Genomic DNA, 26426 nt, shown 5'->3' on the forward strand with positions numbered 1-26426 from the left:
TCGTGGCCTGCCGTTGTTCTTATGAGACTGGTCCAGGAGTGAATATAGCAAATCTCAGCTGCTGGGCACGTGCAGTTTTCAGTCACTGCTAGCAAATGCTAAAATATGCAGGGACTTAAATGTCATTTTATTTTAACCCCCATTCTCAGTTGCCTGTAACTTCAACAGCTTCATTTGGTACTGAGGTTTTCACACCACTTCAAATGCCAATGGAAGGACTCAGAGGCATGAAACGGTGTGAAACTTAGAGTTTCACTTTTTAAAAAACTGAAACCAACAACCTATATGAGTGGAAAGGTCCGCAATCACCCATTTACCATAACAGATCACACCCACAGTCATCTGGGGAAATTTACAGTAATTTTTGCATAACTGGTAATTTTTTTGCAAACCTTTCTGTGTCACAGAACAAACACTGGATTAGTTTACATTAATAAAATTTTGGCTCATATGCGTATTACTGCAGCATAGTGGGACGTTACTGTAGAACATTACAGCATTTTTGTTTTATGATAAACCCTAATGACATCACACTGGCTAAAAAAGGGAATTATTTCACAAAATAATGACCACAGAGTCTAAGAATGGTTATCACACATTATGAAATTTCCTGATGCAACACACTACTAACTGATTCAAGAACCATTAGCTTTGAGAGACCAGTGTGTTACACTGTGTGAATGCGGTTCGTAGGGCTACAGTGGAGAAGCACAGGGAGCAAAACCTAATAGTGAAAGATTTTCCCCAAGTTTTGGGGAAAGAGAGGAGTGGCTGTCTCCGTGTGCAAATGGACTTAGACTGATTCCCCCCAAGAACTGATGAAGTTCAAAATTTAATCCACCACTTAAATGCAGCAAGCTCTGGGGTGGAACTTGATAGCAGTTTAGCAGCACCCAGCAATACTAAACAATAACTTAGGACAGAAAGCAAAAAAGACTCCTGTATCCAAAAAATCTCCAATTGCTTGTCTTAAACTAAGGGCAGGCTGACACTTGAAACTTTCGCTGGTATAGGAATGTTAGGTTAGAGGTGTGGGGTTTTTTTGTTTTTGTTTTGTTTTTAATGGCATTTCTATATTAGCAAAAGGCCTAGTGCAGGTGCAGTTATACTGACAGAAGTGTTTTTGGCATAACAGTTATTTCATTTCATTCTAGCAACTGGAGTAAGCTAGAGTGGCAAACACGTTTTTATTGGTATAAATTGTGTTTGCACTGAGAGGGTTTGCCAGTATAGCTATGTCAGCAAAGCTTTTCTAGTGTAGACTAGACCCAACTAGAAGCGGGAGGAGGATCTGTGCGACAAGACTGCATGGGGAGAAGAAATTAAAATAGGCACAGGTCATAAAATTAAAACACCGGGCGTCCCTGAGCTCTGTGGGTCTGAACACACACATTAACTTCAGTGGGCTTATGATCAGGCCCTATTGGGATGAGAACTCCTGACTTATACTAAAGGCAGCCAGCTCCTGCAGGTGACATGGACACACCCAGCCCATTCAGGTTCCAAGATGACTAGGTCCCTGCAGTATGTTTGCTTTCCACGGTATATTTTAATTCAATGGCAATTGTTAGGCACCTCTGAGCCAACACCTGAGCACCTACAATGCTCCCTTTGCCACTTGCTCATATCAAGTGAATGGCTCTGTGTTCCCCTAATTACACTACCCCACCCCACCTGAATGCTGAGTACTTTACTCCTTCAAAGTGCTTTTGCAGATGTTAAAGGATCAGTCTTCACAACAGCCACATGAGGCCGTCCAGTGAAGTCCTGCATCTTTGCAGACTTGATTCAGAGAAGTGAAGCGACTTGCCCATGGCCCCACAGCAAGGTAATGGCAGAGGCAGGGTGCGAATTCGGGCCTTCCAGTGCATAGGCCCAGGAGTCAGTCTGCGCTACCATTCTCCACCACAGTTCCAGTTTGGTTTCAGGACTTGCTTGCACTTTACTTTTCTGCTAGGAAACTGTGGCAAGCTGCTTTGGCAAAAGTCACTTTTGAAACCAGGGTGGTGCAGTCACACTAGGGATCTGCCCTGGAGCAGGTTCATAGGTGCAAAAACAAGCATCTAGACAAGCCCCCAGCTGTTGCATATAGGTTCTGATGGTGATGATGCTCATGCAGCAGCAAGTGCAAAGAGGGTGAACTGACTCTGCACTGGATACATTTTGCTGTCGGAGGATCTGCATGCATCTTCTATCAGTTGAACAATCCCATCACGGTGAGTGCTTTTTAATGGACTGATCCAGCAGCAGAAATACAGGGTCTCTCGAATCGCTCATGCAGAAAAACAACGATCCCAGATGATGTGAAATCAGTTGCTCTGCATCTCTCTCCCCAAAGTCTGTACACGTGTGAGAACTGTGATAAATTACGATGCACGCTGTACACTTTCCACTGCTGTAAGTGATGTTCCTGGCGCTCCACCACCTGCAGGAGGCAGGCAACCAAGGTCTGGCTTATTTGACAATTGCCCTCAAAAGCTTTGTCTTCATTGCAGAAGAGGCTCATGGCTGACAACTGATGCAGCTGAACTTGTGCTGGACACAGCTTACCTGCAGCTGCGCATTGTGACCCTGCCAGCAAACTGCGGGTCAACGGGAGTCATTGATTTCACGGGAGATAACCTATCAGTAGGTAATTCTTGAGGGACATCTGACCTGGTAACGTGCCCTCTTACCTCTGCAGTTCTCGTGCTTACTGCTCAGGGGCGCTGATCCTTATGTTACATCAGTTCTGCCTTCAGCAAGGTGCATCTTTGTATATTACAGAACCCAAAGGTGCAGGGAGATCACAAGATGAGCAGAGTAAAGATTTCTGCCCAGGAAGGCAGGCTTGCTGCTGTGGAATCCATTCAAGAGCTGGAACGTAGTAACACGTACCAGGGACGTCAGTGCACTTGGAGCAACAAAAGAGGTCAAATACAGAGAGAAGAGAATTTTTATTACTATTATTATTGGATTAGATTCTATTTTACCCTAGGGACTTGTTTCCCATGCACTCCAAAGGAACCGACACCAGGCCCAATGTGCTTATTCTAAAGCTAAGGTCTAGTTGCTCTTCTAGAGAAATCCTTTATTCCCTTGTAACCTTTCGTTTGGGCTGAAGTATGGGGAATGGATTACACAGGACCCATCTTATGAGCAACAGTACAGGGGGGACAGGATCACTGCTCTGCTCCAGCATGGTGCAATCACAGTCTATACGTCCGCACTCTTCTACGTGCTGTTCCTTCAGTCCTTGTGGTCCCTGGGGAAGCAGAGCCACTGCCTGGAAGGCAACATACTTTCTGCAGCTGTCTGTGATCTCTCTTCCCTGCTGGGTTCTTGCTCAGTGGCTCTGTGCACCTGACCTCTTCTCATGCCTTGTGATGGCTCTCTCATGGACCTCTCACCTAGCCTCAGCTCCGGGCTGCAGTGCACTCCACCTTCCACACACTCACCCCCAGCTGCAGAGAAGCTGTGAGGAGCTCCGCTGAGATACCCAACCCCATGCTGCAGAGGGGCTGTTTGGATTTACACCTAGACACCACTAAGAGGGCACTCTGTTAACGCCCATCACAACACTCCGGCTGGGACTCGGTCACTGCTACAGACATGTTTGCAAAGGAGGCTAATACTTGGGGGTGGGGACAGTCTTTTCTTCTGTGTTTGTACAGCACCTAGCTCACCACTGTCCATGCCTATGGCTCCCAGGTGCTATGGTGATACAAACAAGAATAGTATTGACTGCGGTAACACTACTGTCCTGCTAATGCTGCTATTAAAATGGGATTGACTCGGGGGCCGTAAAGGGCCTTGTCACTCCAAACTGTTTCCTCTGTGCCCAAACAAACAGTCCGCCAGCCTGTCTGTTGGGTGAAGGGGAGACTCCATGGTGAAGTCACCGTCAGGGAAAGGAGGCTGGGAAATAAGAAAACATGCCGGGATGTAAGGGGGCAGCGAATGTTCTCCGCTCCTTTCAGTGCAGTGGCGTGGCAGGGAAGTCCTGTTCTGGCAGGCAGGCTGTGACACAGAGATCTGTTTACCACCAGGAAGGGGCAATGGGCAAGGGTTGCCCTACCCACCATGCTCTGCCAGTATGCCTCAGCACTGGCCAGGAGCAACCTCCAAAGACTGAACTCTTCAGTTCTCGGCCTCTCTGCAGGGAATGTCAGCTGGGGAACAATTAGTGCCACCTCCGAGGGTGTGTTTTGTGAGATAGGAACTGGATTAAGATTCACGAGTTTATTTTACAGAGGCCACTGCAGAGCTGTCAGGAGCACGCTCTCCTGACCCAGGCTGGATTCGAACCAGCACCCTAAATGGAACTAGCTCTGCCTCCTGGTTTGACTCCCCTGAGCCAGTCAGGTCCCCAGTGGCACATTCTGGTTTGTTTTGTGGGATAAGACACACTTGTGTCATGGGTTTGTGCCTCAGGAAAGGGTTCTCTGCACGTCATGCGACCTGTAGACATGCAGCAGGCACCTGAGCCCCATCTCCAAAGTGGGCTTTCCCCAGGATATTCAGCACAGCACAGATTCAGGGAGCACCCATCTTCCATGACAAATCAGGGCGGGGAGAGGTGAAACAAGTACTCTGACTCCACCCCAATGGCTGTTGCCTAGGTTGGTGTGCTGAGCATTAGCAAATCAGTGATTCCAGCTAGGCTTTAAAAGTCAACTCATCATGGAGGTGAATGGGGCAAGGTAAGGTTCACAGCTTCACTAGTGCTGTAGACATTTTCCCAGAAGGCTGGGAAAGGGAGCAGAGCATCAGACTGTGGAGGCAACTGTGGGTACATCAACACTGCAATAAAACACCCATGGCTGGCCCAGATCAGCTGACTCAGGTTCGCAGGATTTGGGCTATGAAACTGAAGTGTAAATGTTTGGCTCCTGCTGGAACCCAGCCTCGGGGACACTCATAGGGTCCTCAAGCCTAAATGTCTGCATTTAAATTTTATAGTCCTGCAGCCTGAGCCTGAGTCAGCCTTGGGGGTTTTATTGCAGGGTGGATGTGTCCTGTATCGTCCCAGAGGACACTTCAGTGGGTGTGAATGGGAGGCTGGAAAACGGCAGCAGAGAGGAAAGACTACAGAAAGATTATAAAATGCATACGAGCAACAGGTCTGCCGTTTCCCAGTACTGAGGCCATTGACATCTGATAAATGGATGCTCTCCAGGAGTTTACAGCTAGTGACAAAACTGCTCAGAGGTGCGTGTCTAGCAACCGTCTGAGCACTGGAAAATTTCAAAAACTTGGGAATGACATTTTAAAGGTGGTATTGTAAATCAGAGCAAAATATTTCACCACAGAACTGAAAAACAGTACGCCCAGCAATGAAATGAACTAAGAGGGAGGGAGCTTTGCTGATGCTGGTGGAATTATAAGACCATGTTGAGGAAAGTTTTGGCTTCTCCCTGCATTTGGTGATACACATTAATGCCTTCCATGCTGCAGAACCCAGGAGAGGCAGGAGGAATTGTCACGAATTACCTGGTCCATATAGCGCTATCATGCTAAGGGTGACCCTGGGCTCAGGATAGTTGCAAGATCCTATCACAGGACTAGAGCCCTAGTGGTACTTGCGTGGGTGCAGCCGGTACAGCTAGGTGCCCCGGAGAAGTTCATAGGCAGTTTTTCTGCAGCTAAGTTTCTAACGATGATGTCAGTGCTGGGGTGAGACTGGACAGAGAGCAAGGCAGCTAGGTTTGCAGTTCAAACAATTGGAGGTTGTTTCATTCACAGCTAGAGCTGTTTCCTGGATAAAACCTTCACAAATTCTTGCCCTTAAGAAAACAAACTAGCTGAATGCCTGCTCAAGAAGGGTGACTCAGAACTTCACTTTCCACACACCTCACACAGCAAGAATAAAGAGAAACACTTCTGCACCTAGCCAAACCCTGGCCATGCAGAAAAATATGCTTGTACCCCACATTCACAGAGTGTCTGAAATAAAGCGACAAATTGATTTTCAAATGGATGCAGTGAGGGGATTTTGATTTATTTTTGCAACCCAACTCCTGTTTGTTTATAATTTTGTTCAAATTCGAAAGGAGCCAGATTGCATTCACATCCCTTGGCAATGGGTCTGGACTGTCTGGGAGTTTCTCCAAACAAGATGGGGCCCAGATCCTTTGAAGCCAAGGACTTTTGTCTGGAGGATCCCAACATGCAGTTAAGGACCATTGTGCTGCTACCGAAAGATTAGAAACAATCACAGAGTTTTCCTGTTTTAGACATTGGTACGACCCTTCCCCCCCAGTGTATGCATTCATCACAACCTCTAATGTACAAGCCTCATAACACCCCCATGAGGCAGGGCTATAATCCCCATTTCACACACGGGAAACTGAGGCACAGAGACGAAATGACATGCCCAAGGTCACACAGGGAGTCTGTGGCAGAGCAGGAGACTGAACTTGGGTCTCTCAAGTCCCAAGCCAGCACCCTGGACTGTGTGTCCTCACTGCAGCTAGTCCCCTTTCCCAAGGGGGCCCACTAAAGGGGAACCTGGATTCAGTGAGTTCAAAGAGTAAATGCAGGATACATATGCAAAATTTGGCTCTCTTCAGATATGCCAACCAAACATGGAAGAAAGGCCCCATCTCACACACCCCTCACCCTAGCACTTCTTGGATTTACACTCAAATCTATTGGATCCAAGTGCTATTGACATAGCCTCTGCCAGTGATTCTCCAACAGAGAGAGAGGAGATTTTGTTCTGTTTGGACAGCGCCTAGCACTGGTCTATGACGAGGGCTCCTAGGTGTTACAGTCATACAAACACTACTTAACAATAATAGCAGGTCTTCACACATTGCATCAGTGTTCAGAAGAGATCTCTCCTCCTATGTGTCACCTGTTTTATCATCTAGACTCCTTCATCCTCCAGATTTACTGGCACAAGTTCTATGTAAAACCTTGGAGCCCAAGAACCAGGATAGCATTTGGCTGGTTTCCACTCCTGTAAGAGTTCTTCCTTAAACCTTCCTATCACAGGTGGTATGTGTGAGATGGCTTAATTGCAGACAAGGGAGCAAATGGACCAGGGGCTACTCACTCAACAGCAGGCTATTTATTATTGTTACTATCCCATTGCAAGCTTCAGACAGAAATCTCTTCCCTTCGGCTCAGAGGTGCCTTTGCGATTGTTCCCTGGGGCTGAGCTGGGCCCAGCATTTGATTACTGTTGGACTGCATGTGCTGGATTGTTAATAGCAGGACTACTTGTGGGCAATGGGCCACATGCTGCGTTTTATTAGAGGGCTGCTCCCAAGTGCAGAGGGCTATGGTTACGGTGGGTTGCCAGGCTGGCTTGTTATTTATTATAGGGTTCCTCAGGGCTGTGCTACTGGCTTTGATTTTAGTATTTGGGAGCAAAATAATTGAGGCATTTTTACCAAAACCAAACGAAACTGAAGCAGAAATAAATACCACATGGCTCGTATATGCGGCTACAAGAATAAGCATAGGTAGATCACTGGAACAGGCTGGCAGTGTCGGCTTCAAACCCCCTATGCAGTGTTGGTCCAGCTGGGGAAATATTCAGTGCATTCTGCTGGCTCACTGAGCCAGAGAACTCAGTGTCTCTTCTGGATTTAAGGGAGGTGACAGTGGCAATGCTGAGAGGGAGGATTTAGGGGGTGTGCTGAGCAGTCTGCAGGGAGGAACCTTTAGAAGCAGCCCAAGCTGGGGCAAAGGTTTGAACTGATCTTATTGTTTCTTTGTTAATAGAGCCAAGCTCCTGGAAGGGGGATGACTCTGGGCTTTGCACAGGCTCTTGACAGTGTGTGCAGAGCATGCTGGGAGAGGCACCTCTCCCCACAGTCCCCTTTCAATTCTCCCATGTCCACATACTGAAACCCTCATGTTTAACAGGAGCAAAGCAAAAGCTGTAGGAGGTTTTCCTCTATACAGAAAAACCTCCTGCTCCGTCCTATGAGCTGGAGTCCATGCCTGTCGTTAGTCATGGCGGGTGACCATAAGAGTCTGGAATCTTTGGCCGCCTGATTCTGAACTTAGCGGGCGGACAGGCCTCAGCTTCAGAAGGTGGCTGCTTTCAATGTGCTGCTGCTGCTTTGTGCTTCTCCACCAGCTGCCATGGTGGCATCCCCCTTCCGACACACTGTGGTAATGCCACTGCCCTCTGGGCTGCAACACCACCCCCCGCCTCCCAAGCCACTTCAGCCATATCAGTGTGGCCTCCAACCCACGGATTTAGTGGTTGAGCAGCCAGGTTACTGCTCTCCATTCAGCTGTATCAGTAATGGTTACCCTATGAGCTACTCCTGCAGACTGAGCTTTCACACAGTCACCACCCCTTGCTGGGACTTTCACAACCACACTGCCAGATTAGACATATTGCCAACTATCATTATTAACATTTATATGACCATAGCATCCAAAGATCACCATTGGGATTGGTGCTGGGTGCTGTACAAAACCCATACAAACAAAAACTGTCCCTGCACTCCAGAGTGGAGACAAGTTATTATGCCCATTTTCAATCCTGAAATCATGCACCTGTGGATTAAGATGCAGATCTATTTCTACCATGCTGTCTACAAAGTAAACTTCCTGCTGCCTGAGTCATGGCAAATGGTATGCAAAGCTGGTGTCCGCAAAGCCAGAAATCAGAATGAGTTATAACTCCTCGCATAAGATCCTTGAATGCCTGAACTGACTGCAGAATGCAGGACTAAGTGGCCAAACAAAGCAGAACATGCTACTTTCGCCTTTTGATTCCCTAGGGCAACCAAAACTCACCACCAGCTTCTTTTCATCAAAACACCACCCTCAGTATAAGTCAAAGGCTTAAAAATAAAAGAAACTAGTTACCTCATGGTCATTGGTAACACTGGTAGCTCAGCAACTCAAGACGCCAAAATAGTGATAATCAGAACTCAGGCTTCAAGGTGGAAGCTGATTGCTGCAGGGGTCAGGAAGGAATTGCTTCCTGTGTACTCCAGCTTGCATTCCATTTCCTACCTCCTAAACCATGTGCTGTCTGAAAAGCCAAAATAAAACAAAGGCCATTTTGCATGACAGTACTACAAGAAGTCCCACCCCCTATAGAAGTTCCAGCAGTGACCCCTTTTGTGTTGGCCAGTTAGACTAGGATTTAGGTCTCTGAGCATTGTACCTCCTAGAGTGATTACATCGAGAACGGGGAAACTAATTGGCTAGGCAATCAGGCTGCAGAGCTGTGCAGGAGTTCGGGCTCAGGCTTAAGTTGGGCTCTGGGACCTGCCACCCTCACAGGGTCCCAGAGCTCAGGCTCCAGACTGAGCCCAAACATCTACACAGTGATTTTTTTCAGCCCGGTAAACCCAAGTCAGCTGACCCAGGCCAGCCAGTATCCTAGGGGAGCTTCCTGTAGCTTTGACTGAACTTCCTGGTGGGCTGTTTGCTTCAACCCTCCTCTCCCCTTCCTCACCGTCCTTTCACTCAGCATCATTTCACACCTGCCCCTCTTCTCCCCTGCCCTGTCCCCCTCACTTCCTTCCTTCCAATGTCCCCTCTCCCTCCTCTTTGCTTTCCATTTAGCATATATCCATCTATAGTGGCTCCCAACCCTTGGGCTTTCAAAATGGCCCACACTCCCCGCCCACTGGCTGGGAGGCAGGCTGCAGCTGCCTGCCTCCCGCCTGGTACCGGGGCATAGCCAGGAGGCAGGCTAAACCACCGCCTCCTGGCCAGTCCCAGCCCAAAGCTTGGACCCTGGCAGCAGCCACCCGCCTCCCCTCTGGTCCCAGCACACAGGTGAGAGGAGAGCACTGAACTCCCGTTCCCCTGCCTGCAGCAAGGAGCTGTTGCCTAAGGACCCGGGGAGTGTGTTGCTGCAGGGCTAAAAGATGGTGCTGATCAAAACCAGAAATCGTGCCCCCCTTACAGATACAAATTTGAGTGGTCCGATGTTACCGGCGACCACTAACCTGAAGCCAGACATCAACAAATTAGCTTCTGCTCTTCAGCCACAGAAGTTGCAGGTGATGAGAGCTGCATGAAATGGACATACAAAGTTATAGCTTTGTAACTGGTTTGACAGTTCAATTTTTGTACTTGCTTTGCACTAAGTACATGTTCACTTCACATATGTAGTGATCTGTAGTCCGGAATGGATTTTCCCGGCCCATGAATCTGAGTGCGTGGAATATATCGCAGCGTGGGCTGATGCAGTGCCAGGGCAACGTAGTCTATTCAGCATCTAGGCATTTACTTCTGTAACGGAAGCACCAGCCATGGCGATACCGGGACTGCTGCTCCAGAACTGGCTGTTTATGTGCAAAATCTGTTATCTAAGGGATGGAAGAGCAGCACATGGGGATTACTTTACCATTTGCTGTGCCCACATGGCTGAGCCTCAGTTATGAGCCCCTCGGGAATGGAGGTTGTTCGTAACTCTGAACAAAACAAACGGTTGTTCTTTCAAAACATTACAACTGAACCTTGACTTAATACGGCTTTGAAACTTTACTATGCAGAAGAAAAATGCTGCTTTTAACCATCTTAATTTAAACGAAACAAGCACAGAAAGTTTCCTTATCTTGTCAAATCTTTTTTTTTTTTCCAACTTTCCCTTTATCTTTTTAGTATGCAGTTACCACAGTACTGTACCATATTTGCTTTTTGTGTGTGTGTCTCCTGCTGCCTGATTGCATACTTCCAGTTCCAAATGAGGTGTGTGGTTGATCTGTCAGTTTGTAACTCGGAGGTTCTACAGTAGATGATAATAAACCATAGCAAAAGTGTAAGGTCAACAGTTTGAGTCAAGCAACTTCTGCTTTAACACTATAACATTCTGTTTCATGACCTGCTGCTCGTCTGAAGCTTAGAGGAATAACTTGCAACAACATGACTTTGTGTTTGATAGCAATTACAGCTTAAGCATGGATTACAATGGTAGAATTTAAGCAGCCACAAATTGCCAGGTCTAATTGTTTGTTGTTTTTTTAAAATGCTAAAAATAGGTGGAACAAAAAGAATGCTGCATCCTATGGCATCTCCATATCCCAGAGAGAGGCAACAGCCTCCTCAAGAGACTCATAACATCTTTTATAGTTAGGGAATGGAATCTAGTCTCAGCATGCAGTTGCATAAACATCTCAAAGGGCTCCTTTGCAGAGTACAGAAAAGATCTCCGTGTCTCTCTCAGATCCCAGCCCTGCCGTGAAATAGCTGGAAGCAGTTTGGACAGTCTGGATGATGAAGTACAAATGAGGAAACACTAATGATCTGATTCTTAAAGATCATCTATTTGCATTTGTGCACCTACATTTTATGTGAAGTTACTGTAACGTGCAGGCAAAAGTGGCCAGTTTTACAGCCTAGTAGTTATCGCCATGTGCAAATTCCTAGCCAGGAACAATCATGGTATTTATATATGTAAATGAGGCAAGCAATTGGACCAAGCCTTGAAAATCAAACTCCAGCCACCTCCTTTTGCTTTAGAATTTCCACCTCCAGCAGAGCGAGGTGGGAATTGCAGCTGGCTGTGCAACATGGGCATGGGTCCTGCTCTCTCCCCTCCCGAGAGCTCCTCACTATTGTAAACCAGCCTGGCCTGGGGCTTATTATCTATTTGTACAACAATCTACAGCTAACAGGAGGGCCACATAGTGGTAGGGGCTGTACAAATCTCACAGCAGGAAACAGCGCTTGTCCCAAACAGCTTGTATCTAAAAAGACAAGACAAGACAAAGGGTGGGAGGAAAGGATACACAGCATGTAAGTGGAGGATGGGGAATTTAGGTAGAAAGCCATTAAATTCCTTGTCCAAAGTCACACTAGAAATTAATCCAGGTGTCTCCTAGTCTATTGCTTTCACTACAAAACCATTCCCCCTCTCTGGTTAAGATGAGAATGCTGACTTGCAAAGCACAAAGTAGAGACCCCAATGTAGTCATATCCCCACCACCTGAAAAGCCCACTGCTCAGACATCAACGAAACCTTGTGACGCACCAACTTCCACATGCAAAGGCAGCTGGTATTATCAGCAGAACTCCTGTTAGCACACTGCTGCTATCTGACTCCTTGCCCATGTCCATTTTCAGAACCAGGAGTCAATTTGTAAGCAGCATGGAACCCTGTTGCATGCCTTGGACCAGTTATCTATGGGGAAACCATGGCAGAAGCTGTCTGCAGCAGAATGCTGGAAACAGTGCGTGAAGTTCCTAAACTAATTGGAAACTTCCAACAAAACCAGGTTGGAAATGTTAGAAGCTGCAGTTGGCCATTTGCAGTTAGGCATGTTGTATCTGGGAGATAATCTGTTCAAATCAGAAGAGAACATCAAAGCAGTGTTGTTCTCCATACTGACATTGCTGCAGGGAAGTTCAGCCCAGTTTCCCACACTAATTCTGTCTTCAGTGGAACTGGCTAGAACGTAACCTTAAACATCTGGAGCTGAAATACGACATGCAGATAGGAGTGGGCAAACCAGTTTGGATTGTGAGAGCAGCATCTCCCTTCCCCATGAACTTTCAGCCCCACAACTGAAACCAAATCTCTTTCAGAGGTTGGAAAAGATTCAGTTGCTTAACCGTTTCTTTCATGATTTTTCATTTTCTTGGTTGTCTCAGCAATTTTGGCTAGAAACGCAACCATGCAATAGGAAGAGCCTTTTCACTGAGTCATCAAGGGGTTTTTCTGACTTGACTGGGAGCAGAAAGAACTGGAACGAGGGAGAGAATTTTATATTTTCAACCCAGTTTTGCTGAATCAAGAGGTGTGAAGAAGCAGCCAAGCGTTTGGACATATCCCTACAATGAACCAGATCTCAGAACGTTTTGAGGCTCGTCCACTAATGGAAATAGACTGTATCCTAACAGCACATCATCTGCAACATAGCACCACAGAGGTTGGATTCTTCAGAAGTAAGATGGGCTTTGGTCGCTCTTTCTGTCTGCAGATAGCTAGGAAAACACTAGTGCAATAAAAAGGAAGGTGCAGCAGCAGGGACTGGGGGTGGGAGGCTGGACTTTAGGCATTGTGCAGGTAGAAACTGCTCTTTTTCTCCATTGTATGGCTTTTATTGTAAATGTTTACACCCAGTGGCATTCACACTTTGGTCAGTGGGTTTATGCTTTTTGTCCTCTTATCTGAGTGCAAACCCTGTCTGGCGCTCCAGCTTCGCACACAATCAGGCGATTGCACTGCGTCCAAAGTTTTTGAGAGAAACAGAGCACAGAGAAAAAGCCAAATGACCGGCTTTAGATAGGAGCAACTTTCCATGCCAAGATTTTGGCTGTGGCTGTCATCATGGGGATGAGTGGCAGTTTCCTTTCCCCTCACACCGTTAGTTACAGTCAGTCAATCTGGCACCCATCATGAAAATGTTTCAAAGTCAAAGCCAGTTTTAATTTTTCCTGGGTGTACCACCATTCAGCTGAAGATGCCCAACTGCAAGATGGGGGCAGATGCCTGGTGCTAGTCCTAGAGCTGCTGTGTGGGTACAGTCTGGGAGTTGCCATGTGGAAAGGAAGTTGATGTTGGGGGCTGGGCACTGCCATGTCTACAGGATTTTAGAGCTCCCTGCTTTGTATTATTGTACAAACAGTGAGAGGCTTGTGAGAGACGCCGAGCGACATGCAGTTCTAGTGCGTATGCAGCTATCAGTCTGAGTCTCTGCACAATCTGCATTTATTGCTCACTGTAGCTATCTGGCTGCTGGAAAGGATTTCCTGTATAAGATGTCAGCTGCCTAATAGTATGAATAGGATGTGTAGATAATAAGGTGTAGATTCAACATATTTTTGAGCCCCCACCAATCCCCATCAATTCCTCACAGCATCATGGGGCGAACCCATCTTCCAGCCCCTATGCAGATCCAGAGAGATTCTCATCCACATATGTCAAAGAAACAACAATAATCCTCACCATATATACCACATGGCACTTACCTGTTATCATACCCTGGAGGTGCCCTATAAATGCCCAAAATAGATTACACGGTGCTTTTCTTCTTCAGCACCCTGTGCAAACATTAATTCTCACAACACTTCCTAGAGATTAGAATGGAACCCAACACCAGGCAGACTCAAACAGATGTGTGCATGTACTTAAAACACCATGACCAGATGCCATCAGAAAAAAAGAAAGATTTATTAGAAATATTACAGAGATTTTGCATCGTATCCTTTAATAATGTTAATCTTTAAATACATCTGTATTAGCATGTCCGAACCTGACAATGCCTAGTATATACATTCTAGTGTGCACTTTGTATAAATTAGATCAAGGATGTAACAACTGTATCCAATGGACAGAGCTAAAATTACTTGACTATTAGACATGGTTCTATTCGGCAAAATTCTAGTCTGGGTCAAAACCAATAAAAATGCTGTGTCCAGCACTGCTCAGTGAAATTTGGCACGTGTACAAGTTAAAAATGAAGAGACCATCCGCTATTAAAAAAAGTGTTACTGGTGGGTAGATTACTGCCTGGACTCTACAAGGTGTAGGTATTAGCAAAATAGCACTAGAGTTGGTGGAAAGCAGTTATAGTTTGGAAAGGTAGAAGCTGTTGCTGAGTGTGTAAAATGTATTACTGCTTGTGATCCAAGTCCTGTTAGGCAGCAAACCCTCTTTTGGCAGGAACATGCAGGTCTCATCCTCCACTGACTGCATTTCAGAGATACATGCAATGGCTTTGCAAACAGCTGGCCTCCAGGGACATTTGCTGAAGGAACCCTTGGTACCATGACCAGGGAAAGATGAGAAAAGTGCCTCTCAGTGCAAGCAAATGGGTTTAGGTTGAGGGAGGAGCCTGGAAAGTCAAATTGCATTCCCAGAAAATTGGCCTGCAAAGTGAGAGGCACAGGGGACCAATCTGTTATCGTGCTCTGTTCAGCTGCCTTCTTAAACACAGGGAAAAGGAAGCCAGTTCTACCATAGCCCCCTTCAAGTTTCTTTGAATGTCACAAAGAATACAGGGAATACAGAGCTGAAATCTGGCAAAGGCTGGGATTCATCTCAGAGGGATGTCACACGAGATGGCATTGACAACGAAGAGGACAAACAGACTGACAGCTGAAGGAAATTCCAGATATCATAACTTCTGAGCCTCTACTACCTCACATAGACCCAGATACTTCTGCCCTTTCCCTTTCAAACATCCTGCACATTCACTCAGTTTCTGCACATCTTCCAAAACAGCACATCTTCCCAGAAGACTCAGACCCTGGGCTGGTTTCCCAACCCCCCCAACCCCCCCCCCCCCCCCACCACCACCACAAGGTTCATCTCTGCCTTCCCCTCCCATTACATGAAACACTTTGTGCTTTTCTAGGTGGGATCAGTGACTTTACGAGTCAGATCCTCTACTTTCCACACCCTTCTTGTCCTCCCTGCCCTAGCAGCCATTGTGCAACAACTACACAATGTAATTCCTTCAACCAATGCTCCTGGAACTGCATCTAACCTGTCCTCTTCCCCAGCTTCCTAAGCCAAAGTCAGCATTCAGGATCGACTTACATATCTAGTGACCTGCCAAAACTAACTAGGCACACGTGTGTGCGAGTGCAAGAGAGTAAGCCTTATGTAGACGGGGAGCACAAGATGCTGTGGTGAAGGTTTCATCAGTGCAAGTTTGGGAAGGGTGTATTACTCTCAAGAGGTAAACTCATAAGGGAGTTAGGCAGATCACGACTAATTCTTGCTGATGATAACCTTTATTCCACCCCACACCATCAGGCATTCTGTATACGACTATTCTATGACTGGTTTAGAGGATTCTCAAAAACGCTACTGGGTCTATTTCTTGTAACCCTTTACTTGTAAAGCCAGGAGCCTAAACTTTCAGAAGCAATTAGTGGGCCTAGGAGCCCCAATTTTTGGGTGCCCAATTTGAGACACCTTAGAAGGGTCTTTTTTTCAGAGGGCAGATGCTCAGCATTTCCTGAAAATCAGGCCAGTTCCAAGTATCTCATCTTGGACACCCCAAAATGGAGGCACCCCAAACCACTTGTCACTTTGAAAATCTAGGCCCAGGATTGTAGGGGTGTGTACAGAAAAATTAAAAGCTAATACGTGTAAAAACTGCTCAAATGACCTAAAAGAGCTTTCTAGACCTTAAAATGTCAGGACTTCAAAGACAGATCTTTTCAGACTTCTCATGCCTGGAAGGGAGTGCTGGGTCCTAGTGAGAAGCTGGGAATCTCCCCTTTCCAGTGGCAAAAGGCTTCGACTGCTAGCCCTCAGGACTGGGAGATATTTTAGAACAGTGATGCTTTTATCTATAGAAACCCAGGCACTGGCCCAGGCCTGAATCCTATCTTGTCCTGGCCTAGAGCTCTGGTGTTTTGGGGGAAAGGGAATTCCAAATCTGCAGAGAGACTGAGAAAACATTTCCCTGGCAAACTGATTGGAAAGAAAACAAAACAAAAACCACAGCAACAGTTTGAAGATGTCGAAGGATTTGGAATGTTAGAATAAAGTTTGAGGTGATGGATTGAATAAATGTTCTAAGAAGTCTCATGGCACGTGCTGCTGTCATCACTCCACAATACACAGGTTTATCACCTGTGCTGTATCCCAGGCTGCACAAGCACTTCCAGCGAGTGTCGGTTAAAATCATCTTTCGTGGAAGACGTGAAGGTTTCTGGCTCTAACATGCTTTCTGGAGTTTGGGCATGGGAACTGTGCTGCCATTTTTCTCACGTCTTCATGAACCTCATTCAAAACCCACTGACACCAATAGGAGCCCTTATTTTGACTTCAACGGGCTTTGGGTTACACCCCCTCAGAGAATGGGAACTATATTGTGGGGAGGGCAGAGCGAGGGAATAAAGAGAAGCCTGCTGTGTCCACACAGGAATGAAATGCCATGGTATGGACCCCTTCACAAGTGAATATTTCTTAGCAACCAACTTCAGGGTTGCACTTCTGCACCCTCTTATCAGGGCAAAACTGGAGACCCAAATCAAAGCATTGAGAATGGCTAAATCTGACAGACTCCAAGGCTACCAAACCCAACTACGCCAAACACTGGAGAAGGTGTTAACTTACAAATGTCAGTTCGATGGAAAACAACGGCAGTCTGGGAATACCCTGGAAAACAATGATGCTCAGTCCAATTTGGCCTCTGGGCAGCAGTGCCTGGAGAGCTACATGAGCACACCCACAGAGCATCAGGAGCTTGAGTTCAGCTTGTGCCACTTCATGTTCCTGTTACAAGTACTCTCACAAGTCTCCCAGAGACTTTCATTCCTCGCGCCTTTCAAGAAAGATAGCTGTAAACTGGATTTATTTATATCACCTCCTCTCTGCTGAGTTTGCTCACAGGCCATGGTCACTCTCATCCACCCCCAAATCCTGACTGCATCATTAAGGTTAAAAGGAGAAACAGAATGGACTAAGAACAAATACCTTTAGGAGATTAAAGTCTCTCTTTATGGCACTATTCAAAAGCTTGTTGACTCTATCAGAGCCTAGATTCAACTCTTGCTGGCTTAGTCTCCTTCTGCTGAGACAGCTGGCAACAAAACAGAAGATTACAAAACAGGGATACAGTCCCATGACAATAATTGTAAGAAATACAGGAAATGACAGAAATAGACCCCATCTTGCAAAAATCTTAAAACTGGGATGTTTTTAGCCCTCCTTTCCAATACAGTCCAGGCATAACATACTAGAGGATAAATCAACCCATCATCTCTCCCAGGATTAGTCTAACTACTTAAGTTCTGACCTTGCTACAGACCAAATAAATGCACGTTGTGCTGCTGACTATACCATACAGGTCACACCTGCTGCGTTCCTGAATCTACTATGTGCATCCTAGTAGTTATTTGATTGCAAAAGAATGATAGCAAGTGAGGTGGGGGGACCAATACTTAAGATCTCATGAATATACCAACACCTCACCCTCAGTATATGCAGGGAGTGAGTTCTGCAGAAGATGAGACTTTTAAATTAGCCAATTCCAGGAACAGGAGCACCTCGGATACCTGTATGCTGCCTATAGATTTTGCACGGGACTGAGCTGTGCCATATGAGAATTACCTTTTAAGTGAGTGCATGGCCAAGTGGTCTACCTCCCCCTTGGTTCAGGGTCTACATGACAGCAGCCTGGATCTTCCCTTCTCTCCCCCAGGTCTTGGAAAGCTGCCTTGGGTACAGCAGCAGTACCCAGACAGAGCTCATGGGAAGAAGGGCTTAAATTAGAGACATTTAAGAAAAGCCAAGTAGGACAGAAAGATCCAAATTCTAAATATAAAGCCCAGGCTGAGGGTTAACATTCATCATCGGGGAGGAGGACACGACGACGACGACGACGACAGGACGACGACTTTTGGTTTTTTAAATGAGAAAAGCAAGGTTTGTAATCAGCTGCTTATTGACTCTCGCACTGTATCAAGCAGCCAAAGACTTTGAGGGGAGACAACAGCAAGGGAGTGCAGGACTCTTTCGAAGCATGAGAAAGCTGCGAACACCCAGCTTCTCCTATGAAAGCACCTATTTCCGCCTCACTGGTTTGTACGGCAAGGAGAGGAGTTAAAAAAGGGAGCACGCGCTGTTCCCTTCGGTAAGGGGGGAGAATGACCCCTAGCTCTTGGTGATTAATATTCATGAGGCATCAGGACTGGGCCACAAGGTTAAACGTTGTTAGTAAACAACTATTGTCTTTGATCAGCCCAGCCTGCCCTAGGGGAGATCACGCACAAAGAGCACTGAAAGACCATCGGAGAGCAAATGGCTTACCCTGCCTGCCTTTGGCTTCCTTTTTTCCATGGGATTCTTACTGATTCTCACTAGCTCTGAAGATTCAAGTTTATGGGGCCAAACACAAAGAGGAACGTATAGTGACAAATGATACACTGCCGTATGCCAGGGACATCAGCAGGATGATTAGCTGTGGCTTCAGTGACACAGAGAAGAGTTGCCAGCTATACCTGCTGTAACTTACGGAATACATTTGCATGTTGTCATTGGTATTGATCCCTTATGTGTTCTCTTATACAGTAACCTTGAGTCTAAACATGCAGTAATAACCAATGCAACTACACAGTACTGGTACTGTGCAGGGCACAAGATACAACAATCCTTGGAATGTACATACACATTCTTGCAGATTACTCAGGAACAACCTGGAGTAATGCGTTTATTCTACACAAACCTGCCATAAATGTAGCTCTGAGATATCACAGTGTTACTCAGGTTTAAAGAGTTACTACCTGGTTATTTGTGCCTTGTGTAATGAAACTAATTAGCTGCATTTGAGGCACTATAGAAATGACTGTGCCTGCACAGTCAGCTGGTATATCAGGGTTCTTGCTCCCTATAAGATTTATCACTGAAGCAATGAGGTGATTTTTCTCACAATAAAAGAGATTGCTTTTGTCTGACCAGAAACGGAGTCACAGCACCTACTGGTTCCCTTTGTACCTCTATGGCTGATTGGTGATAGTGCATCAGATGGCCTCTGAGTCAGGAAAAGATCCTGTTGCAGACCCTGCAGGTTGACCTAAGTCAGGCAAACTAGTATGAATGTCAGAGTGCCAGTGTAAGTCTATCTCCAGAAGCGTGAGGTTCTACATGCACTTGTGTGTGTATCTGTCTTGATATGTATATATAAAATGGATGGAGAAAGGATGGAGAGAGGGACTCACTTGGGATGTGTCCTCATCTGAGTTAGGTGTCTATTTGTAACTGTGTTAGAGGAGCATTTTTGTCAACTGGTTCTTTAACATATTCTGCCAGCGTTCCTTGAGTGCCAGCATTACTTCATATACTGATTTACAAAGTATGTGTTGCAGTCACTTCGTTCTGTGGCAAGTCTCCAGCTGGTAGAGTCTGATTTGAAAGGCAATTACTATCAAGCACAAGGACATCATCTTCAGAAATACCCCACACCTGGCAGAAAATCGTGTGTAGTTTCCATGTCGACATAAACGCACAGCTGTATTTGGTTTGTAAAGGTGGACAATGGATGTTTATTTGGTTGCACTCCCAGCAAACTGAGATGTGATCAGAATTGTGGACGAGCTTTGCTTGGAGCCTAGGAGCCTCGGCTGGCTCATGGAATAGAAATGATGGGATTTTTAAAGTGATCAAGTGCTTCCGTGGCATTCTTCAGTCTCTTCCCCATTTCTGCCCACCTTCTGGTCTGGGGCTCAGGTCTCAAAGTACTTGTAAATCTGGGCCACGTACTGCATCACACTCTGCCAGTCTGGCCGGTCTGTGTACATCATCTCACTGAGTTCCTGCACAGGACACAGAAAGCATTAATAAGGGGGAAAGAGTTTAAGGGTAACAAACTGGGTTTGTGGTCCAGACACGTGCATTCTTCTTTTCAGTGAGGGTCTGTTGTGGGCCACACACTCCCTTGCAGAGATACATACAGAACAAGAAAACCTTGATGTGCCACTCGGCTCCAAAGAACAGCATGGACTGATTGGAAAAGGGCTATTGCAGCAAACTAAATGTGCATCCCAGCTTGTGAGGCATGGAGTCTCCTGCATAAAGAAATTCCAAGCTGCCAATACAAAGTACATGCAGCTGAACACAAAATACAATATTCAGCCATTAACATTCAGGGTGAGAGGAAGACTAAAGATCCCTAAAAAGCTCCTAGTAATGAAGAATAATGTAAACAATGCCCCCTCTCCTCACACAAAGTGCCTGGGATGCTTTCGAGCAGACAAGAAACCAACAATGCTATAATAAACTTAAGAGAATAATTATTCCTCTTAATGTACAAGCAAGTTAGGCAGAGTCTCGTTGATCTGGATCAAGGGAGCAAGGCCAGCGACTGCTGGAGAGCTAAGCGTCCGTTCCTAGAAGTTAAGCATGGAGTATTTTCAGATTTAACGGTCACCATGTGCTTTGTCTTCATCAGGTTACTTATCTCCCTAGGTCCAGATCAGAGTAAAGCCTATTGTAATAAAAGCCTCTTGTGCATTGTTAGGGTGAGAAAAAAGAAGGAATCCCTGAACTGGCCTTCTCCTCTCAAAGCTAATTTACCATAAAAGTACTCGTATGTTTCAGAGTTGACATCTATAACCGGCTCTTTCTGTGCGAGAAGCCTGGGAGAGTAGCAAGTCCTCACATCCATTCAAAAAAGCAGCATTGTGAGGAGCTATCTGAGTGAAACAGCCCTTTTGCCAGTAGAGTTTATTTTGTCCAGGGAACTAGTATAAGCTGTGCCAGCCAAAGGATTTTTGCCAGCATAGCTGTATCTCTACTAGGACAACTCACTGGTTTAGCGAGGCCAGCAAACCCTCTCTAGTGCAAACAAGGCCTTAGCTGGTGTGTGAGATCTTACTCACTTCCAGCTCTGTTATGCTAGTGGAGTCCCAATGGCTTCAAGATGGTTGCACCCACATAACTGAGACAAGTACTTGGGCCTCTCTTTAATTAGGCCTCCTCAATTCAACTTTAGGTAATGTTTATACAGTGCTCTGAAAAAAGAAAGCACCAGATATAAAGGCTATGTACTATTAAAGTCTTCTTAGCTTCACTGCCTTGGGATTCCAGGTTTCTGTGAATTTCTGGAGAAAGCGGCTTTCTGGATCTCCAACCTTCTTAGCTGCTCAGAACCAATGCCAAAATCTTCATGTTAGATCTTAATGGAATGTGATGGGTCTTGTCTTATCCACAATAGAGTGTGCAGGCTATTGCCAGAAATAACAGGCAATCTATTGAGTAAATGTTTATATGCTGGCAAAGTTTCTTGGGAACAAACACAAGCCAAACCTAATTAATAGAGCTGGTCAAAAAACATTCTGACAGAATAGTTTTTGTTGAAATTTACCAATTTGTCATAATTGAAATATTTCAATTTTGACCAAGTTCCTCCAGAATCCATGCAGTTTCCTGTCAGCTCATCCTCCTGGCTCCTTGGCAGCCCAGGTTTCCAGTGTCTAGGTCCCCAGGAGCAGACCACCACCAATGTAGATGACCCTGGTGCTGGGAACTCCAGGGCTTCCAAGTTCCATGGCTGTAGACACCTAGCCAGGTGGACTGCCCTAGAGTTGCAGGACCCGAGGGCTTTCCCTTTCACAGAGAATTTCAAAATTTGTGGTTTTCATTTCTAATCAGAATGAAACCAAATGTCAAAATCTGAAAATCGTCTACAAAACAGAATTCCCTTTGTCTGTTCAGCTCTGCTACTTCACTTTAAAACTGGTAAAGGAATGAATTAAAAAAGGAATTGTCGGCTCAGTTCTAAGACGACAAAATATGTGATCATCCTGGAGAACCTTGGGGAAGATAGAAGTAATGAGTCCAGATTCAGACCTGACTATACAGTTTGGTCATCTGAACTTCCTCACCTAGCCTGCTTTTACATATTAGCTCTCTGTTTTCCTCTGCAACAACAGGCGTCTAAGCTTTTTTTTTGGAAACATTGTTTGAACCACATAAGGTGTGATTCCCAAAGCGAGTCAACAGACTCGTGCTAGCTCTGCTCGAGTTAGCGTGCCAAAATTAGCAGTGTGGCTGTTGCCGCACTGGGTGGCGCCTTGAGTTAGCTGCCCATGCTTGGAGAGCGCTCAGTATCCTCCCCAGCTTGTGCATTTCATACTGGCACACAGCAGAGCCGTTCTGAGGACCCCACACAGCTGGGCATGCCGGACAATTTGAAATGAGACTAGTGTGTAATGTGGCTCACTCTCTTTCACTTAAGAGAAACTGGTATTCAGGCAACATTTTAGGGGCCTTTCCATTAATGTGGGGGGTGAGAATGGGGAAGAGTGAATGGCAAAGTAAAGGGGTGCAGTCTGAAAAGGAAAAGAAGTCAAAGGCACTGTAACTTACTGAAATAAACAAGTTACAGCTCATGTCCAGATGCCACTAGGTGCTCTGAAGAACTCTAGTGCATCTTCATTAAAATGAAGAGCCCAGTCCTGCATATGCACACATTAGGATGCTTTTTTCTCCATCAGGTCTTGCGTCACTAGCAGACAACATGGCTGTCTACAGGGATTTCAGTGGAACAAAATGACACGGAGGAAATTTTCCTCCCTTGGGTCGGACCTGAAGGAGAGTTGTCAACTTTAAAAAAAACATATACAATCTACCTGCTTGCTTCCTCTCTCACAGAAGAGAGCAGCTAAGCCAAAGCCCCTTTTGCATGGGCGACAGTAGGGACATTTTGCAAAAATATCCCACTCTTTTATTGGGTCAGCTCCCTCCGTGCTAGCAGCACTGGGATCCTTTGGGCAGACAAGGCTAATGCTAAGGCTCTCGTTCAGTTCCAGAACTATCAATTAGAAGCTTGGACTGTGTAGCAGTCACCCAAGGTTATGCACTGGCCTCATGTATTTGTGAAGCTGATGTATTAAATGCACCACCTAGTGCCAAAGCACGAGCTGATTAGACAGCCAGATGCATCTTATGTCCCATAAGGGTCTCTTCAATCTGCAACTTCGGGTTTCTGCTCCTATGTGCAGACACACATTTCCGGTCGGTTCCTTGTTTAGCTCATGACCCCCTAGAGGTTTAACCTCTGCACAGTAATCTCCTTGTTCCACATTTGCTGTCACGTTCTTGGCTCTACCCAAAGCATTTTAAAGCTGGGAGTTTATACATTAGCATTTTCCTTCTGGTTGTTAAATCAGTAACGCAGCCAGTTGAAACATGGATTGACAGACAGACACTGGGCTTTCCCACCCATAGCAGGGGTCACAACAGGAACAGCTGATTGTAATTAACAACTTAATTTCAGCAGTTATTCCTGCTGGGACATTCTCCTAATGTTGTGAACTTTCAGATTGGTGGCCTGGGCATTCGGCTGCAGTTTTTCTTTAACACTACATGAATGATTTTAATGAGAATAAATGGGGTGCACTGTAATGGAGAATTTGGATCTGTGCATTCATCCCCTTCTCATCCACACACCCTGCCCCAGCATGAAGGTACTCACCAGACTGGGTTTGATGCCCACACTTTCGGCAGCTTGAAAAGCCAAAAGCAGATTTCTTTTCTGTGAAAATAAGGCATGAGACACCATCATTAGGCTTAGCACCAAAGCAAGCTCTCTATTCCTGAATTCTGCCATGGGGTTGTGCTGTTGAATTGGTCCAAATGAGAAGATGGATTTGAAAAATGAGCAAATATTAGACAGAAAAAATGTGTCAAGGTTCGAGTTGAGCAGAGCCCTTTATACTAAGCAATGAGTCTCCAAAACTTAAGGAATTGACTGTCCAACAAACTCATCTGCAGCAAGATATGTTTTCTCCAAGTTTGTGTGGTTGTTAAGAATGGTGTTTCCATGAAGAGTTGACATGGCCTGAAAAATCTGGGAGAATTTTCTGTTTGAGGGAATTCTGCTTATAACGGATCTTTTTGCCCTTTCTTTGTAATCCTCATGCAAAGTCTCTCTGTCTCTGGTGGCGGGTAATTTATAGGAAACTTTTGAACAGGGAATAACAACCTTGTTATTTGCCTCAGTCAAAAATATTCTCAAAGTACCATGAGTGTCACTAAACACGGGCTCAGAGAAAGACCAAGAGAGGGAAGATCCATCTTCATGGGAATAGTTCTTCTTTATCTCTGTAGAAAAGGCAGCTGGGAGGCCCTGAACAGCATTATTAGAAATGGGTCCAAATCAAACCCATGGTACACCAGAACCTGGGGGAAATTCAGATCTGGTTCCCAAACTCTCATCTGAGCCCTATTCTTATAATCTATAAATCCAAAACTCTGCATCCAAACAGCCCTCATTTCAGAAAGCCTATAATCCAGAGCTGGATTTTGTGATTTCAGTCGCCCTTTAAATCATTGTAATTAATAAAGTGCACATCCCTGTAGTGTCGGGGCTCTCAGATTATGACACTATTTTACTGCTGTACATAGCACGTTTCAGAAACTGTTCAAACAGATTAAACATGTTTTGCCTGGAGAGACCAGAGGAAAGATTTTGTTTGTGGGGTCATCCTGCAGTGTATGATTAATTCTTTCCTAAGGCAGGATTCTTGGCCTTTGTTCTCTCACTCTCTCTGTTTTTGCTTGGTGGAAAGTTCAAACCCAACCTGGAAAGTGTAAGACTTTTAGTAGATTTTGATAAGACTGAGAGCCTGGAAAGTGTGTGTGTGAGAGGAAATTGTGGTCTCTGACCCAGCCATCTAATATAATAAAAGGACTCTCCTCTTCTGAGATGGGAAGTCACCAGCATTAGCTCAACTGAGCAAGGTGCTTGTGATCTCTACAACATGCTCTGCTGTAATTTTTCTATCTGATAAAATGCTGACAAAGTCTCAGCAGAGACCACAGCACCTCCCAAAGAAGGTGTTTCTTCCCCTCCTCCCATGTAAAGTTTGCAGCTACCATCAATGGCCTAAGTGGAAATCTTGAATCCACGTTTCCCCCATGGCAGCATGTGGTGCTACCTCCTAAATCTGGGAGGCATGTCTCAGTCTTCAGCATCTGAAACCTGTAGCTTTATCAACCAGGGTATACTCTGATAAAAATGATTCTCCAGTTGAACTGTATTAAGTGCCTCAAGGAGGCAACACCTGGGTGTGGTCCCTGCCTTGGTTAATGTACTTTTTGCTCCTCAAATTAGTCATTGTAAAGAAAGCCCTTAGCACCTTCTGCTACTCCCTGCCTGCTGGGTACAGTTAATGGGCATGCTGCCTGTGGCCAATGGATCAACGTAGCTGACGTATCTATAATGAAAGCACATCCATGACCTACCCATGCTATAGGCCAGGAGATTTATAGCTAGATGTCTCTGACGACGCTAGAATCTTATTCATCTATATCATAGCTAGGTTTAAGATATTTAACCATCCTTCTGGGATTTGCCACAGAACACCCATTGTAGCTTGTATCTGCTTCAATCCTTTCAAAGGAGTAATGGACAAAAAGCTCTGTCCAGTTTCTGTTAGATTTGCTAATGGCCAATTCACTGTGAATTTGGCTTTTCTCCTACACTTCTGTGCCTCTGAGCATTTCTTCTTTCATAATGAAAAGATCTTGAGCAGTCTTCTTTCAGGAGTCTCCTCTATTCCTGCCACACAGGCAATAAAGTGCATCTGCATGCGTAACAGGTTCAGTGTTTTTCCACCTGCCATCCTCTCCCAGCAAAGAGTTTTTTCAAATAAATGCTGTCCAAAGAGCAGATTAATGCCTTTGAAAAACAATAAGCTGGTATCATCTGGTTCTGGTTAGCTCCTTTCAAAGCTCTCTGGGCTAAGTCATGACACCAGACACACTGGAGCTTTGTCTTCACTGGAAGGAAAAAGTTTGCTTTTAACAAGTGATCTATTTGTTAAAACCCTAGTGTAGACTAGGTAATTGGTATTTTAATGTATATTAGCTGGTCAAGGTAAACCCTACTTGCTATGTCAGTAACATATTGACAGCTGAAAGGTCTGAGATAGAGGAAAAGGGAAAGCGTGGGATGCCATACAGAAATGTGTTGAAATGCTTTTTCTGTTTGACATGTTGTTTTCCAAACAGCTCCACTGAGTGATCTCTTTGCTGAAGTGAGTCAGTACTT

At 45.5% G+C, this 26426-nt stretch overlaps 1 protein-coding gene across 4 annotated transcripts in view; it reads right to left on the bottom strand.

The window, feature by feature from the left end:
* Positions 1-17347: 17347 nt before the first annotated feature.
* SPECC1 (sperm antigen with calponin homology and coiled-coil domains 1) overlaps positions 17348-26426 on the bottom strand; it is a 145854-nt gene continuing 136775 nt past the window's right edge. For 3 of the 4 annotated variants that reach the window (XM_067565864.1, XM_067565865.1, XM_067565867.1), the window contains 2 exons: positions 23847-23906; positions 17348-20184 (listed from right to left, as the gene is read on the bottom strand). In XM_067565864.1, coding sequence (XP_067421965.1) covers positions 20095-20184; positions 23847-23906 — 150 coding nt within the window. In that variant the 3' untranslated portion in view covers positions 17348-20094. The remainder of the gene's footprint in view (positions 20185-23846; positions 23907-26426) is intronic. The other variant, XM_067565866.1, reaches the window with a different exon arrangement.

The sequence above is a fragment of the Emydura macquarii genome, unplaced genomic scaffold (assembly GCF_026122565.2).
Source record: "Emydura macquarii macquarii isolate MOO-44397 ecotype Brisbane River unplaced genomic scaffold, CSIRO-AGI_Emac_v2 contig_2699, whole genome shotgun sequence".
NCBI classification, from domain to species: domain Eukaryota; kingdom Metazoa; phylum Chordata; order Testudines; family Chelidae; genus Emydura; species Emydura macquarii.